Here is a 17,257-nt window from a genome sequence, read left to right as displayed (position 1 = left end):
CGCCTTTGAACAGGAGGACTCTGGCGCGGTATAAATCTTTTATTATTATTATTATTATTATTATTAAAACAGGTAAGAGGGTTAAAGAGAGGAAAAAAGGTGAGAGGGGCTATTCTCTATTTACCGCTCTGTATAGTCTGTTCATGAAGAAAGATCCCCGCCCCGTTCACCAGAAAACCATGTGACCCCTCCTTCTCCTTAAAAAAAATTCTTCAAACTCCCCCTCCCTCAGCAATGCTTGCATTTTATTTCGTGTACTTTTAGCATTCGCACCTGGCCCTCTCTTAAACGCTTAATGTTATTTCATTTTCTTATCCGCCAAACAGTGTGTTTAGAAAATAAGGAGAAGTAATTTACTGGCCGCTTGCGGAAGCCGTAAGTAAGAGTGATAAACCCACATAGAGAGACTGATTTCCTTTGAGTGCCTACCTTGCAAAGAGAGACGTAATTTTGATTCATTGACCCAATTTTATTGCACATACCTTCATCTAACAGCAAAAGCGAAACCCTACATTCTAAATCCCCATTAGTAAAATGAAAGCATGATCATTGCTTCATGTTGCAGGCAGTATATCCCTTGAACAGAGCAGTTCAATGTCTTTACTATTTACTGAACAAATATGTATCCGAGGGCCTTGATATCTTTGTCTCCGTTGTCACCATCCCAGAGCTGTATTTCCACACGTGTTTTCGAACGACGATCCTCCAAATCCGATCATGGAATCAGGGCTACTACAATCACCTTGTTCGTTACCCAGAATTCCAATTCGTACCTTCCTATAGTCGCCTTCCACAAACGAATTGAACTCTTCATGGTTGCGGTGTTCCTGCAAGGAGGCAACGGGACCGATCAGCTTCTTCCATTCATCACGACCCAGCGAGGTAGCACGGTATTGACCATCAGCAATGAGAGCATTCGGTGAGAGTGCTTTCTGATCCATTGGCAAGAAACTGCTTTCTCCATCGACATTCATGCCGAGACAGATCTTGTTAAAGGACGTGCTCCAGTAGGTTGGTAACAGGGTCTCGAAATGGCCCAGTCCGGTATTTCCATTTTCGGGAGAGATTGATGACTCAGGAGACCATGTGTTTGAATTGTAATGGAAGGTGTCCTGCGAGATCAGGAAATTTGCAACTTAGTGGGGGGCGGGAGTCAAATAGTTTTCAGGGGGAACGGAGAGGGAATCAGAATATAACATAGTAGAAAAGGAGGACTAAAGACAGCTGACCACCAGTGGGGAGGATCACTGGAATATTACAGAGCCTTGGAGGTGGGGGGGGGGGGGGGGAGAGGAGAAAGGGGGTGAGAAATCAGGTTAATTTGGACAGAACCAAAATCATTCGACCCCCCTCCCTCCAGGCGATAAAGAATGACCACCCTATTCACTTAATCAGTGGCGCTATGCAACCATGAAATGTTTGCATTACCCCTTGGCTATCGATCTTCATGACCAGCTTCTATCCCCCACCACCGCATGCTCCAAGCTCTTCCCCATTCATGGAACAATACACAGACAGATCTTCATTACCTAACGTCAAGGTATACGCCTTGTTTGGGCTGCTACTGAGAAAGAGGGCATCAGCATGTCATGAGATATTTATTTGGAATGTCACGCAACGCAAGAAAGGAGCAGCAGCCTGTGATCAAGCGTCAAGAATGTTATTACAAGTTTTTTTTTTGGTACAATGTATATATGAAGTTCATATATTTTGAACTTCGGTATTAAATACGTGCGATGCACGATCCTCGCAGTAGAGAGCGCTATTTATGCAATAACGAAAATCAGACCTGAAAAAAATCAGGCCTGTATGGATTCGAACCACTGACCTCTGCGATACTAGTGCAGGGCTCTACCAATTGAGCTAACAAGCCAACTGGGAGCAGGCCGTTAAGTTGATTCGTAATAAACCCGTGATGATAAATCAGATACAATGTATATATGAAGTTCATATATTTTGAACTGCGGTACTAAATACGTATGATACACGATCCTCGCAGTAGAGAGCGCTATTTATGCAATAGCGAAAATCAGACCTGAAAAAAATCAGGCCTATACGGGATTCGAACCACTGACCTCTGCGATACTAGTGCAGCGCTCTACCAATTGAGCTAACAAGCCAACTGGGAGCAGGCCGTTAAGTTGATTCGTAATAAACCGTGATGATAAATCAGATACAATGTATATATGAAATTTATATATTTTGAACTGCGGTATTGTGAACTGCGGTATTGTGAACTGCGGTATTGCGGTATTGTGAACTTGTTAGCTCAATTGGTAGAGCGCTGCACTAGTATCGCAGAGGTCAGTGGTTCGAATCCCGTACAGGCCTGATTTTTTTCAGGTCTGATTTTCGCTATTGCATAAATAGCGCTCTCTACTGCGAGGATCGTGCATCATACGTATTTAATACCGCAGTTCAAAATATATGAACTTCATATATACATTGTACCAAAAAAAAAACTTGTAATAACATTCTTGACGCTTGATCACAGGCTGCTGCTCCTTTCTTGCGTTGCGTGACATTCCAAATAAATATCTCATGACATGCTGATGCCCTCTTTCTCTTGCTTTGCATATCGCATTTTAGCATATGGCCAGTCCGAATCCGCTTGAGCAATTCCATAGAAAACCATAATAAAGGCTGACGTGTGCAGGGCCATACGGTGGGACGTGAGCCAGTCCGGAAAAAGCCGTCCAGCCTTACTGCCCTCACGTCGTTTTGTTTCCAAAACTTAAGAGCAAATCCGTGCAAAAATCAAACATTGCATGGCAAAGTTAAAAAAAAATTAAATTCGCCGTTGTTTTGCATACAAGTAGCCTTTAGAAAGTAGACAATTGCTGTGCAGTTTTTTTCTTAAAAAAATTATTTGCCTCCGAAAAAACGAAAACGTTTCGTTTTCAGTCCCGGGATCGATTTGGCGGCACTGAACAGGTTTAAAATAGCTCATGATTCACTCGACTCGCGTATCAAAAAGACTGCGCGAGAGAAAGCTATCACACTTCTAAGTTGTTGTACAACTTGTCATTGTCTACATACCGTGATTTCATAAAGATTAGATTAATATTCAAGAGAAGTCAAAAGCTTATGGCTTTACCGTGTTGCTGAAAACGGTAGGCGAAAAACAACGATTATTTTTAGCATATGCCTTTGCTCAGAATTTCGTAAGATTACGAATGATGACACTAAAGTTAATGGTCTTTCAGAATATGTAAAGTTTAGTTTGGGGAAATGAATTTGGAATTTTTTACAATTTTTTGAAAATCGTGAAGAAAGACACGACTCCGATGCATATAGAAATTGGAAGTAACTATAATAACCATAACTCAAACATTATATTCTTAGCTATTCACATGAGTCCAGAGTTTCAGTCTGTTTTGCCGTTTTCTCCATTCTGCGGTCTCTGTAAGTTTGACATCTGCGCTGTCACTTTATGTCGCGGCTCGATCAGAACGGCCGCTGCTCCTGAAAACGTCTCAACTTAGCAATTTGTATTCCTTGTGTGCTTGATACAACGTGGTGGTGTTCTTTGCGACAAAATTCGTTAAAACACTGATCGAGCCGACTATATAGACTGTGTACAAATTTGTTTCGCTTGAATGTATAAAAATATTAACATAGAGGCCGAACGAGCCTGCGTGACAGTTGAATTTGTTCATGAAGTGGGGGGAGAGGGGAAAGGAAGTATGCGGTCTTTCTCTGTAATGAGTTACTTTGGGGCAACAGATTTCTCTTTAGCTCGCTAATAAACTATTTTACCAAGAATTCATCTTTCTTGTTACTTACTTTTAAAGAATCGAACACCTCAATTTTATGTAATTAAATTAACCTCATTAGTGCATGTTTTATTTCCCAAGTGAACTAAACAAAAATTCTAAATTTAAGAAATACAATACTTTGCGTGTTCCTGCTCTTGGAGAAATGGTAGAGGTTTTTGCTCTTTCGGGAGTATAGTCGCCAGTCCATGTTCGCAAATTTATCATATTATAATGTCGGGCTATGCAAATTACGTAGGGTAAAACCATCGAGACGTCCTTTCTGTTTTGAACTGATTTGATTGAAAACTTCGGTACAACGATCTTCAAAAACAAAAGAAAAGAGACATATGGCTAAAAGACCAAATCTTGGCCACTGAGAATACCTTATCCACCCTATATACCAATTAATGTCATGAACTCTTGCTAAGCCTGATATGCAAATTTTGTGGTGCTTTACGAGCGAGACGTAATTTACATATAGTCTCAAAACGTTCCACGGTAAACTGCATGGGAACACATGCTTGAACTAGTTGGATTTATTGTCAGTCCTTTCATGGTTTCCTTCAGAATTTTCAGAAAAATTTGTATTAACAGTATAAAGAGTACAAATGTGAAAAGTGAGCTACGAAGAATTCGTTGAAAACTAAGCCGGTTTTGATCGTGGCTGCAGCGGCGAGCTTCTCTGTTCATGATGGCCCCATAGACTAGCAAGACGAAATCTTACTATATTATCTAATTCCTTCCTCTAAGCAATATCTTCCTGCAAAACATCTTGCTCAAAATGTTCCTGCTGCAAAATAATCATATACAAACAATCAAACTACAAGAAAAATAATGACGATTATATATATTTAGAAAAAAAAAACATACCCAAAAAGACAACAAACTCATAGTCAATATCCAAGAAAACAAGTGACCTTTCAAAGTTGAAAACTTCCCCAGCCCCACCCCAACTCCAATCAAAATGATCTAGTCCACTACAAGGGGTTTCAACAAGTCTTCTTCCATTAAATTACAAAAACTACAGTATCGCGCTGCGCGTATTTTAACTTCTTCTTCATACGATGCCAATGCGGATGATCTCTTTGTTAGACTAGGCTGGCAAAACTTAGCCTTCAACGAGAATTAAAGACAGCCACTATGGTCTATAAGTCTCTTAATGGTCTCGCCCTTGATTATTTGAAATCAATGTTTACTGATCGGAGTGCAATATTTACCTACTCTCTTAGGAATTGTGAGGGCAAACTAGCTGTTCCACTCCCCCGTATCAATTTTCTAAAAAACAGTCTCAGCTATAATGGTGCGCTGATGTGGAACAGCTTACCTACTACTCTATGGCAAGCAGAAACTATCGCTCCTTTTAAATCCGGTTGCAGAGGTTTCCTTTTTGATAGTAAATAAATTAATTAATCACACAGCATTCATGGAAAGTAGGCACTTCGTTGTTGTTTTGTTGTTATTAGGTTCAACTAGTAGTAGATTAGTATCTTAACAATGTAATTAATGTAATTTTAATATTTAGTTTAAGTCCTGATGTTTAACCCGTGTATAAATAAAGTTCAATAAAAGAAATAAATAATAATAAATAAATGATAAATAATGCTATAAAGCATGGGTCTGACTGAATAAAGGGACAAAGTCCAAAACAAATTAAACCTCGTAAGAACTCAACCAAGATTTCCACCAAAGATCTCTCATGACTGATGAGTCAAATCCTACCTTCCCCACCCCCTACATCTTCCACACAAAGGAATTTGCAACCCAACTTTATATAGTTTGGTGACTGGGCTACCTGCAGGCGCTAGCTTTGACTTTTGCCCCTTGAATTTTTCTCAGCCAGGTTGGTTTGAAGTCGGGCGATGCCTACCTCCGAGCCACAAGGTTTTTGCAATGTCACTTGAGCCCTCTCTCCAAAGGTATTCTTTACAAACTTAACCACCATACAGTCCTAGAATGTTATCCCTGTGGCTGAGGTAAGAAAGGATACAGGCCTGACTACAAATCCTGCAATACAGGGTGTCAACCAAGATGAATGAGATAAGCCCCTTTCAGCCCAAAGGAAAAATGCAAGTTGACTAGGAGGGTTTCAAAACCTCCCCTCTCCATCCCTGAGCTTTCCTCAGAGAGCCATTTGTAACCAGCCCTTGGATAAGTTGGTGACTGGGCTGCATGGTGGCTCTAGCCTAAACGTTAAGCTTCCCGCGTTTTCTTCAGCCATGCTGGCTTGAGGGTGAGCGATGCCCGCCTTCAAATGAAAACAACTACAAGGTGTTTGCAATATCAATTGAGCCTGGCCACTGAAAATACAGTGAGCTTAACGACAAGGCTAATTCCTACCTGCAGGCCAACCACTAAGGGTGGGTTTCAAATGGTTTTGATTGGAAAGCTCAGGGGTTGGGAAGGTAGGCTTCATGGGAGATTTGCTTTTTGCATAAAAGTGGACACTCTGGTTTAGTTCTTATCAGGCTGAATTTCTTTTGGAATTTTTTCATTAAGTCAGAGTCAGACCTATACTTTCTACCTTTCTTCTAGTGGACTAGATTATTTCGGCTGGGGGTGTGGTTGGGTTGGGAAAATTTTCAATTTTGAAAGGCGTGTGCTTGGAAATTGACTTCGAGTTTGTTGTTTATTTGCCGGGTATGTTTTTAATGATTTCACTCAGATATATATTTGATTAGACTCACCGACCCTATTTGTACAAGATTGAGACTCAGGCTCATACCCTGCAAAAGCTCAGGAAGTGGGTGAGCACCCTGTGGTTAGAGGGGTGGTTGAAAGTCCACAGCAGCAGGCTTATAAGGGGTTGTAAACACCTGATGGCTAGGTTTCCCTTCGAGGCGGGAATCGCCCAACTTCAAGCCAGCCTGCACCAACCTAAATATCCACGCAAGCAACCCAGCCACCAACCTATCCAAGAGAGGGCTGCGTAGGACTCTGTGGGGAAAGGTAAGGAGTAGGGAGGGTAGGTTTTCAAAACCCCCTGGTCAACTGGCATATTTTTCTAAGACTGTTAGGGGCTTGTCTCATTCATCCACGTTCAACGCCTGCACTGCAGGATTGGTTGTCACGATTGTACCCTGTCACACACCAGCCACAGATCTGCAACTCCATGGCTGCAGGGTGGTTGAATGCTAAAAAGCACGCCTTTGGGAGAGAGGGCTCAATTGACATTGCAAAAATCTTGTGGCTAGGTTTTCACTTGAAGATGGGCATCGCAACATTCTATCCTGGGGTGGGTTCCAAGTTAATCTGTGCGGAACTAAAGAGTGGGAATGGTTGGTTTTTGAAACCACTTGCTCCACTGGAATTTTTTTCTAAGGCTGTAAGGGGCTTGTCTTATTCACCGCTTTTTAAAGCCTGCATTGCAGAATTAGTAACCAGGCTTGTACCTGTCACACCTTAGCTACTGGGCTAACACTCCATGGCTAAAGTGAAAATCCAAATCGAGATCTTAGCCATCAGGCTTTGCAATGTCAATTGAACCCTCTCCCCAAATGGTATGCTTTTGAACACTCAACCACTCTCTAGCCATGGACTATTAGCCCAGTAACTGAGGTTTGACAGGGCATAAGCCTGACTACCAATCCTACAATGCAGTCTTTGAGCCTCGATGAATAAGACTAGCCCCTTCCAGCCTTGGAGAAAAATGCCAGTCTGTCAAAGGGTTTTAAAAACATATACTCCCTTTGCCCTTAGCCTTCTGCACTGAGCCATTTACAACCCACCTTTATATAGGTTGGTGGCTGGGCTGCATGTCGGCACTAGTCTTGACGTTTGGTCACCTGCATTTTCTTATGTCAGGCAGGCTTGAAGACAGGGGATGCAACAGGAGTTAGCTGCCCCTCATAAGCTCTCAACCACCCTACAAATACAAGGTATTTACCCAATGGCTGAGCTCTGTCTGGGTATAAAAAAGACTGTCAATCTTGCAACATAATGAGCAGGTTTTTGCAAATCCAATCACATGTATTTTTTGGGCATGAAAGTACTACCTTATTCTTGAAGAATGAAACAACCCCCTCACTTTTGCTAGTCTAACGGTCCCATACATTGGCAAAGTAAAATCTCACCATGCTATTGAATTCCTCCATGCAACATCTTCCCGCTCAAGTCTTGTTGAGTTTGCTACAACAAAATTACACAAATACTATCAAACTACATCCAAAATACAGCATTTAAGCTTTCCCACAAGTCAGTTCCCTAAGAAACATTTTCGCAAACGAATTATGCGAGAAGTCTTCGGAATACCTCGAGATTACACATGTCAGTTATACTGCAGTACTTTGATTCAGTTAGAAATTTATCCTACTTTTTGTTTCCCTAAGTCTTAGTATAGTTATTCTCAGTTCATCACTTTTCAAAACTACCCTTGTCCCCCAGCCCCTCCTTTATAGGATCAGCTTATTTAAAAAGACTCATGGACTTGCAGAACATGATTATCTTCTTTATTTGCTGAATGCCCACTTTCCAAAAATGCAAGGAAACTTCGTTAAGAACATAGGAGGGCTGGAAATAACTTTTTTGAGAAGCTATCACTAAAGGTAAAGGTAAAGATCACTCCATGTTGCATCTGTCAAACAGTGTGAACAGAACGCATTCAAAGGAATTAGAGTGAATGAATTCGAGTATGTTGAGCTAGATCACGTGGAAATTCAGGTAGTTTAGGCAGGAGATGATCGGATGCTTCTTGATTGAGTTGAAATGGATCTGAGGTTGGTAACACCTACAGCACTTGAACTATGTCATTGCAATCTGATGCAATTATATCACCTACATTAGAAAGTTACAGCTCTACTTTGTTTCTTAATTCAGCTTCAATTCAATTCAGCCATCATCTAACCCATTTACAATGATTAAGGTACATCATTCTGATTGACTATTCTACTTCATGGGTATACTCGATAGTTCCTCAGTTCCATTTAGTGAAAACTATGGATTTTAGCTCAGCACGCTTCACTCTCGATGTGGGATGGTTAGTTGGGGCGTCCATCCGGAAAAGCTGTTATTACCCCTGTGGGCACAGAACGATGACATCGTGGGCATCTGGAGGTGTCACAAACGACTCTGGAATAACAGGTTTCGTGTGTTGTGATGCCCCATCGATGTTCAATTGGAAAGGTACCCACTACAAAAGCGAATGAGCATCTATAAACCAGCCTTTCATGTCGGGTTGAATAATCATAATTTGCTTCCAGAATGCCTGCGCGAAGGCTGGCCTTGAATATTTCGAAGACCGACTGGAGATCAACATTTGGATAAAATACGGAGACATCAATGGAATTTTTTAGGTCATAGTGTTTTTCAAGGATGTGCTCTTTAGATTCATTGGATATAAACACTCGTCCGAGAGCCTCCCTGCACGAATGACAACGTGGAATCATGGCTATCCTCGAGTATCCGGGTCCGCATCGAAGAGAAGATGGTCGAGGGAAGCCATCTTGGACAATCCTGTGTTCTCATTGGCCGAGATTTAATGGGCAACCAAATGTAACGCATTACTGCTTCTGATAAACCCACGAGACGGCAATGGCCGTGGTTTTTACCAATATTTATCATGACAAAATATAAAAGCTATTATCAACCAGAACAAAACTAAACCACTTGTTTGGAAAAGGAATTATGGCGACCCTTTTTTTCTGTAGAGCACAACAAAATACGAAATAGAAGAAATTGTAAGACATGCAAAGTGTTTCGATGAGGATGCTCACTTCGCCCGCTATCCAGTCTGGTTGAGCAGGGGCCACGCTCATCTAGTGTGCACTGCCTGGCCCGAAGCGATTATTTTTCCCCTCCTTCCATTACATCCCGTGAGTAAACTCGACACGCTCCACGCTTGATAAAAATATGCAGTGTTTCTAAATGCGCTTAAAGAATAGACTATACCAAGATGAAATTTCGGATAAATGTATCTCTGTATTCGATTTTACTGGGAGAGAAAGGTCACTCAAAAACCTATATGGGATTAGGCTTTCGATCGATTGAAAACGTATTTCCCATCTGACGGTCACCCAAGAGCCAACAGGGGCTTTCTGTTTGACTTCATCCGAGATGTCGTGTAGCAGGGCCTCTACGAACTCGCCGCTGGTTTTTTTGCCAAATCCTAATTAAGGTGTCTTACGTTCATTCAATACTTTGAAATTGATCTAGTATATATGATTTGGCGGCTGTCCATCCCTTGTAGGACGACCTTTTTCTAATAGCTTCGATCTAGTATATATACTATGGCGGCTGTCTATCCCTGCAGGACGACCTCTTTTCGATAGCTTTATTATCGCGAGCACGGAATGAAAATAAGAAATAGATGAAAGACAATTAAAGAAACTATATGACGGTATAAAAAGCCAATTCTTGATCAAGATTGCAAAGTTGTAGTCGAATAATATTACATACACGGTGGGCTTTCCTGAACTCGCAGACAAACTAACACTCACTGTGATTTTCCTCGTCGATCTCAATATCTAAGAGACACTTAATCAGATAATATTGTTTTCTTATTAGAATAAACTATCGAAAATATCCAAAAGGGATCAAAAACTTTTTTTCCAACATAGTACTAGGAGTTTCACTGTGAAGGAATTGAAAGTGCTGTGAATGTCACAACATTTAGGCTTGCGTTTCTCGGAAATCTTTGACTGCTTTAGCCTGAGGCTGTGTTAACTTCCTTTTGTTTGTTTTCTCTGCTTAAGACTAATGACTTTTTCCTATCTTAGTTTAGACAAATTTTAAATAATTTTTAGTGACCATTAGCGTATGACATGCGTCGAATAACTGTGAGTCAATTCCTTTAGAAAAATTTGAACTTTTGCATTTTGATTTTCTGAGAGAAATCGAGTTTGCATTAAACTAGTGCACAGCCAAAAAAAAACACACACATTTCATAGGAACAATTACGTCAGGCTTGCTATCATGTTTACTTCAGTTCCATAAGAACTTCATCTAATCACTTCCCAGTTAGCTCGATTGGTTAGAGCGCCGGACTGTTGGGTTCGAGATTTCGGACCAACACTCAAGGTCTTAAAAGAACTGAGTAGAATGTGCTACCTTTCTATAATATCAAGAAATTGATAGACATTCTAGTCTTCTCAAATAAGGAGGAATAAATTTTTAGGTCCCGTCTTTTGCATCTATTAATTATTTAATTTGGTTAGGCAGGGGACGTTAGAGAACCCACTCACGAGATTGCTGTGATGTGGTCTGGCCTGTTTACCAGGAATTGGGGAAGGGGGCATCGTTAAATAAGTTTCCTTCGATTGATATTGTAAACTGTTTGATGCAGTCTGGCTAAAGTCCTCCGAAAGTGCTGTTAAGCGCCATAAGAGTTTCTTGAAATGTGCGCTATACAAAAACTTATTATTATCGTTATTATTATTATTATTATTATTATTATTATTATTATTATTATTATTATCATTATTCTGTTGACTTGTGGCTACTTTGACATACCTGAATTAAATATCGAAACTTCATCTAGTAGTGCAGTTTTCGCTCAGTTCATAGCGAAACGTTAACGACAGACGTAAAAGAAGCCGAAGTTGCCAATGTCACTGCTTCTGTAGCCCTAAAATAAGAAGAAAAACGAATGGAAAGTTTTGCAAAGTATTCAAATTGACCAACTCTGAGTTAAAACAGTGTAGAATTTCATAAAGCTGGTTTTACAAACTCACTTGACGGGAGAAATAGTTTGATAAAAATCTTATAATAAAGATTTAAAGCCTCAGTCTTTCTTGGAAAATGGAAAATACGAAGCGAACATTCCTAAACATGCGCAAATGGTAATAGTTTATGACAGTAATGAACCACTCGTTATGTACTAAAGAGTTTTTCGGCTAATTGCCAATAAGATGAACAATTAAGAACATCTTCACCACTGTATTTTCGCAATAAATACCCAGTAAACCGATGCTGCTAAGGGTAAGGATTTTCGTCGGTCACAATTAAGTCACAATTAGAAATTTGCAAAAAGGCAAGTATGTTCACAAGCTCTATACGCATGTGTGCACCTCCTTGACCTTTTGGCTCCACAAATTGTTTTTCACTCGTTCTTGGCTAATTGCGGAAAACCACTTATTTGGAACAGTCCAGTACACTTCAATGTGAATTACTCGTGCGTGCCCAAAAAGTCATGAGAATATTACTCGCATGATGTATTTTGCTGATTGTAGCGGTAAAGATGTATTTGATTTGAATGAATGTTCACAACGATCTTTAATAACTGTTCTTGTCATTAGCATTTGGTGACAAACTCATTAGTTCTGACGAATGGGTTTCACGTATTCACTCTCTTGTTTAAAATTCTTTTATGAATTATTTTTAGCAAATCAAGAGATGTCTTTTTACAGACTCTCGTTATTTTTGTGCGAATGCATCACAATGTACCCGAACCACAGAGGAGATGTAGGGATTGACGGGAAGACCGCTGGACTTCAGATGAAAAAGTTCAGGCTTTAGCCCTGACCAGAGTTACTGTGTAATGTTCTATGTCAACACAATATATTCGTAGGGAGAGCCTCACGGCTCAATCTTATAAGCTCTACGACTCCACGATCTTCTAAACTTACACAAGACATAGTAGTATGTGGGAATGAAGACTTTTCCGTCTTGTTCGTAAGATCTTATTCAGTTGAACAAGAATTTGACTAAGTATTCAGCTAAGTTGAAACAACCAAACTCCCTTGGTTTAAACCTGATGCTTCAAAGGAGAAATTGCACATTCTAAACAATTTCTTCCGAAGGTTTTTTTACATGAGAAAGTTGAAAGGTTTTTTTGTATTTTGTTATTTTCATCATAACTGTTACGGTGTATGTTACTGTAATTGTTATTGATACAATTAATTTTTTTACATTACCACAACGAAAGAGTTATGAAGGAGTGTTGTGAATTAAAACATTTCAATACAAGACATTTGTTGTCCCGAAAACATAAGCAATCAGCGATGCTAAACTTTCGTTTTTGGAAAAATAGATTTTGAAAATAATCAAACAAAGACAACTTGAACAGTCACCAGTTTAGCGATCAATAATCAGAAGTAAGCCTGTCCCGACCGTGCTCGTAAAATTTTGGAAAGATTCTCACTGGAATGCCATAAAATTACTGAAAAATTGCTAAACAAATTCAAAAAAATCGTGTGGGGGAATTCCGTATTTCAAAATAGACCTCCCACAATTGGAGAAATTGAAATTGTGCACAGAAGGTTTATTTGTACAGCGCGGTCAGATTTGATATGCAATTAATTCGCTTATGGAAATATCGTCCATTTCGAATTGTCGCGCTCCATTAGGTTTACGATTAGGTCAAGCTAAAGCAAAATAGTTTTTGCCGGAGAGTGCATTTCAAACGCTTTTCACTGATATTTAGTTTATGGTGGTTATGCTTCAAATGGCGCGTTAATCCTTTTTTTTTTTTTTTTCGGCGAAGGACATCCGCTAAGGTCTACGGTATCCTTAAGGCTAACTCTTATTCTCCGTATCATATTTCACGGTTAATCCATTATCACCATAAGGACCATAAGAACTTCTAACTTGCCTTGTTTGTGTAATAAGACTTTTACAGTGAAATCATAACAAACTTTTAATTTATGCTCGTCTTATAACTACCTGCTTGAAAGTAAGTGCTGGTCATGCTGCTTTGCCTGAGCTCTGTTTGCTGGGCCACGGGTCCATAAGCAAGACCATAAGAACTTCTAATGTGCCTTGTTTGTGTAATAAGACTTTTACCGTGAAATCATAACAAACTTTTTTCAGTTAAAACATACCTTGGAAAACGTGAAGTTACCAAAATGCAGAGCTTTTTTCCACAGACTTCGTTGTAACACCAACGATCAAAGCATAGCTCACAGTGGACAGTAACTAAAAAATCTAATATTCATGAAAAATTTCCAACAGATAATGAAACTGAGATGCTGAAACTGAGATGCTGAAACTGATCTGCTAAGGAATACAGATTAAGAGTTGAATTTACATGATTGCTCGGTGTTTATGATAACAGTGCCGCATGTCATTGGTGGTTTAGTTCGGAGCTTCAAAAATCTATTTAATTTAGGTAGCATTAGTATTTACAGTAGAACCTCAAAACTGACAGACGATATCATAATCGATTGCTCATCTGCGTGAGAAGTCATCGGTAACAGCGCTGCGGGAATAATTTAGAATAGAGATAGCCAATCCGCAGACAGTCTAAAATGAGAAGAGGAAATTATATGACATCCTGTGATAAATGTTAGGGTTTTCTTGCTTAAGGAAAAAAAAAAATTAGTAGGTAATTAGTATCACCAAAATAATACTAATTTCTTACTTATATTTTTTTCTTAAAAGTCCTCTGGCGCGTCCGGAAGTTTTAAGGAACACCGAAACATAGAGCTGTGTCGTGAATTCTAAGGTCCTCCTAAACTGGTAATTGCGTTGTTTCTTCTTTTATTTCGGGATAAGTCGCAGCTATTTTTAAAAACTCTGTTCTACTCACTAGGAATTAGAAAATATCGCCGAGAAATTCTCGAAATGAAGTCGACAAAGAGGCGATTAATCATTTCAATACGTTTATTCATTCTGTCTCTGCGACGCTCTAAGCTACCAAACTTTCCTCAATCCGTTTCCTGTTTTCTTTTGGTTTGTTGTGGGAAAAGTCAACATATCTTAAGACTATCAATTATTTCAGAAAATCCTATAGCACTCGGCATCTTTTGTGCAACTTTTGGCGTTTGGAGCAACTTTTTGCGATTCCAGCAACCTCGAACACTTTTTTGCCTTTTTGTGCAGTTTTTGAGCAGCATTTAGGTTTAGAGGACATATCACGCTCGATTAAGTCGACTGTTTTATATGAAAGCTTTAATTTATGCGAATTTCTTGAACGTTTATTGCCCTTTCGAACACGTAAACTGTAATTTGAAAACGTTCAGCAAGCCTATTATCTAATATTAGAACGGATAATGACGCGCAAAAATGGCTGTCAAAGTCAATTTACCATTAACGAACGGAAAAGCGAGGACATTGGAAGAAACTCTTTAAAGCTAAGTCTCAAGCCATTCCTTGACCAATATCAGCAATTATTGCGAAAAACGAAAAAGATAGCTTTTAATTAACTTTCACATAAAAATATCTAGAGATTAAAGCTGCAACTTTTGAAATTTGGTCTGCAACTTTTTGGATTTTTGGCAATTTCTTTGCAACTTTGGTTATTCCTTGATTCTTAATAATCCTGGTGCTCCTCTTTGTCTTAAACGTAAATTCAATTTCTTGTCTTCAGTTAGTTCAACTGGTTCGTGAACCAGAGCTTATGCTCTCAATCTTCAAGTTCCTTTCCGGTCTAATTCTGGAAAGCGCACATTTGCTTATTAATTGCCTTGACACTGATCTTAAGCAAATAGCTTGTGTATCTCCTTCTTCTGCTATTGTTTTTATCTAGATTAAATAATTTTAAGCATAAACTTCTTATTTTGCTCCTGAAGTTTGCTAGTAATGTTTCTCATCTTGAAGAATTAATGTGCTATGATTGTCGTTTTTCTCTCTATTCACGGTAATTGTATTAGAAGGTCATTGTTTGTATCATATTATATCTACGTCAAAGCATGCAACATACTAATTTATTCTTGTTTTTCTCGTTGCCATGTTCCCACCAATAACGTTGCTCCATTTTCTGCCTTTAAAGGCACACACAACCCACAATTCCTCTATTCGCTCCGACGAAGGGCTAACGCTCGAAACGTCAGCTTTTGTAATCGTTACGGTGGCCAATTTACCATTTCAACTTTGTTGATATATCCAAAGAATATTGTATTTTATCCATTCCAGTGAGCAAGCATTTTACGAGCACAATCAAAACAGGCCTACCCCTCTCCCCCCCCCCAAAAAAAAAAATCATTAGCATAGGATAGGATAGAAAAGGATAACTTTATTTATACACGGTTTTTCCATCAGTTGATTTAGTTAATTCTATACTAGAAACCTATCTATCTAGCTACAATAATAATTTGATAATAACAATTCAATTAAAAGAAATAAAAAAAAGTTATGCTTTTCATGGAGGCCGTGTCTAAGATCTTACTTTAAACTGATCCTCAATGTCAGTACTGGCAAGCGTCAGGCTGGTATCATCTGCATACATTCTAGGTTCAGAATATGTCAAACAATGTGGTAAGTCATTAATATATTTCAAAAATAAAAGAGGTCCCAAAATTGTTCCCTGGGGAACACTTCATTATAGGTGACATGCATGTATTTAGTAGTATACGGTATGATCTGATCAGCACCTTGTTATTGCTTGCAGTTTCTGTTATCAAATTCTATCCGTTGCCTAAAAGACACCTCGTGGAAGCTAGTTAAATAACATATTTTCCTCAATCTCAATTGCAATCTCCACATGAACGTTAAAGGAAATGTTTCATATTAGAAGTAGTTCTGCTGGAAAAATTTTAAGAGAACACAATTCGACCATCTTTAGATTTGAAAGGTGCCCTTTAGCTTTTTTTTTTACACAAGGTAAGTATTAACCAAGATGATACGTCCGCAAAAAAAAATCGTTTGAGGTCGAAATAATTTTTTGCTGACCTGAGTTTTCCCGGACTCGATATATCATTCGTGTGCTTAAAGCGCAGACCCATTTGGGATGAACTTCTTAGTGGTCCAGTTGACAATATTATTTCAAATTGAACCGGCAGCTTATTTTTGAATAATCTTTTGTCAGACCGTCTTACCTGACAGTCCTCTGTCACAAAGCCAAGAAGGAGATATGATCATCCCTGAGCTGAAACAAAAAAACAAAAAGGTCTTTAAGAATACTAAGAAAATCGATAGCTGGCGGAAGCCATGATGCCATGACGGCCCAAGGTAACAAGTCACAATCACAAAGACCGTGCACTTGGACTAAGCCAACTTGCACTCGACATTTGCTTTGATAATTGAGAAGTATGTATATCGAGCTCTATTGGGGTTTTTTTCCTTTTTCCGAAAAAAATCCCATAAATAGCCAAATTTCCATGATAGTGATAGCATGTGTGTCCTCAACCATCCCAAATAACTCAACGCAGCTCGACTTTACACTGTGATTTCTCCCCCACAATTTAACCGACGCCACTCAAACTGCTATTGACCGACGTGAAGCTCTTTATATGCAGTATAAAATGAACTGGACCCAGATGGCCATATATCGGAGACAAAACTGAATGCGGGACTAAAAATGTGGTGTGAGCCTAATTTTTTAAATTTTGGACCCTGACGCCGTGTCAAAATATAGAAAAAATTGTCTATGGCCAGAACTAGATACTGACGACACGCCAGTCAGTGTAATTTGTCAAATATTTTAAGAATTCTCTATTTTAATGATTTCCGCTCAGAAGATCTTGGGGAAGAACCGATATGGATCCCCAAACGATCCCACACTTGTGGTATCGTCTAAGCCATGCCAGAGTGCTCAAACTAGAAGGGCATAGTGAGCTATGCACAATGCTAGCGGCGATGACTCATCCCACAGTGCTCAATTTGGACATGAAAGCAGAGCTTTGTATGCC

General features: G+C 39.3%; 1 protein-coding gene and 1 long non-coding RNA gene across 11 annotated transcripts; both read right to left on the bottom strand.

Annotated features, from left to right (window-relative positions):
- Positions 1 to 450: 450 nt before the first annotated feature.
- Positions 451 to 1,704, bottom strand: LOC111347029 (putative skeletal organic matrix protein 5). Its single transcript, XM_088761710.1, has 2 exons — positions 1,429 to 1,704; positions 451 to 1,112 (listed from the first exon to the last, which is right to left on the bottom strand). Exons 1-2 carry the CDS (start codon positions 1,447 to 1,449, stop codon positions 657 to 659), a joined length of 477 nt encoding a protein of 158 aa, XP_088617836.1. The 5' UTR covers positions 1,450 to 1,704; the 3' UTR covers positions 451 to 656.
- A 2,115-nt stretch (positions 1,705 to 3,819) lies between these two features.
- On the bottom strand, positions 3,820 to 14,589 carry LOC111347030 (uncharacterized). Of its 10 annotated transcripts, none has more exons than XR_016001851.1 (7): positions 13,511 to 14,589; positions 11,202 to 11,316; positions 7,829 to 7,883; positions 7,484 to 7,620; positions 5,551 to 5,726; positions 5,083 to 5,141; positions 3,820 to 4,548 (listed from the first exon to the last, which is right to left on the bottom strand). It is a non-coding gene; the product is annotated as an uncharacterized LOC111347030 (long non-coding RNA). The 10 variants fall into 10 exon arrangements; XR_016001852.1 differs by having other exon boundaries at positions 5,626 to 5,726; positions 13,511 to 14,587; XR_016001857.1 differs by lacking the exon at positions 5,083 to 5,141 and having other exon boundaries at positions 7,484 to 7,564; positions 13,511 to 14,580.
- Positions 14,590 to 17,257: the final 2,668 nt, after the last annotated feature.

The sequence above is a fragment of the Stylophora pistillata genome, chromosome 5 (assembly GCF_964205215.1).
Source record: "Stylophora pistillata chromosome 5, jaStyPist1.2, whole genome shotgun sequence".
NCBI classification, from domain to species: Eukaryota; Metazoa; Cnidaria; class Anthozoa; order Scleractinia; family Pocilloporidae; genus Stylophora; species Stylophora pistillata.
This window is presented reverse-complemented; position numbering and strand designations above follow the sequence as displayed.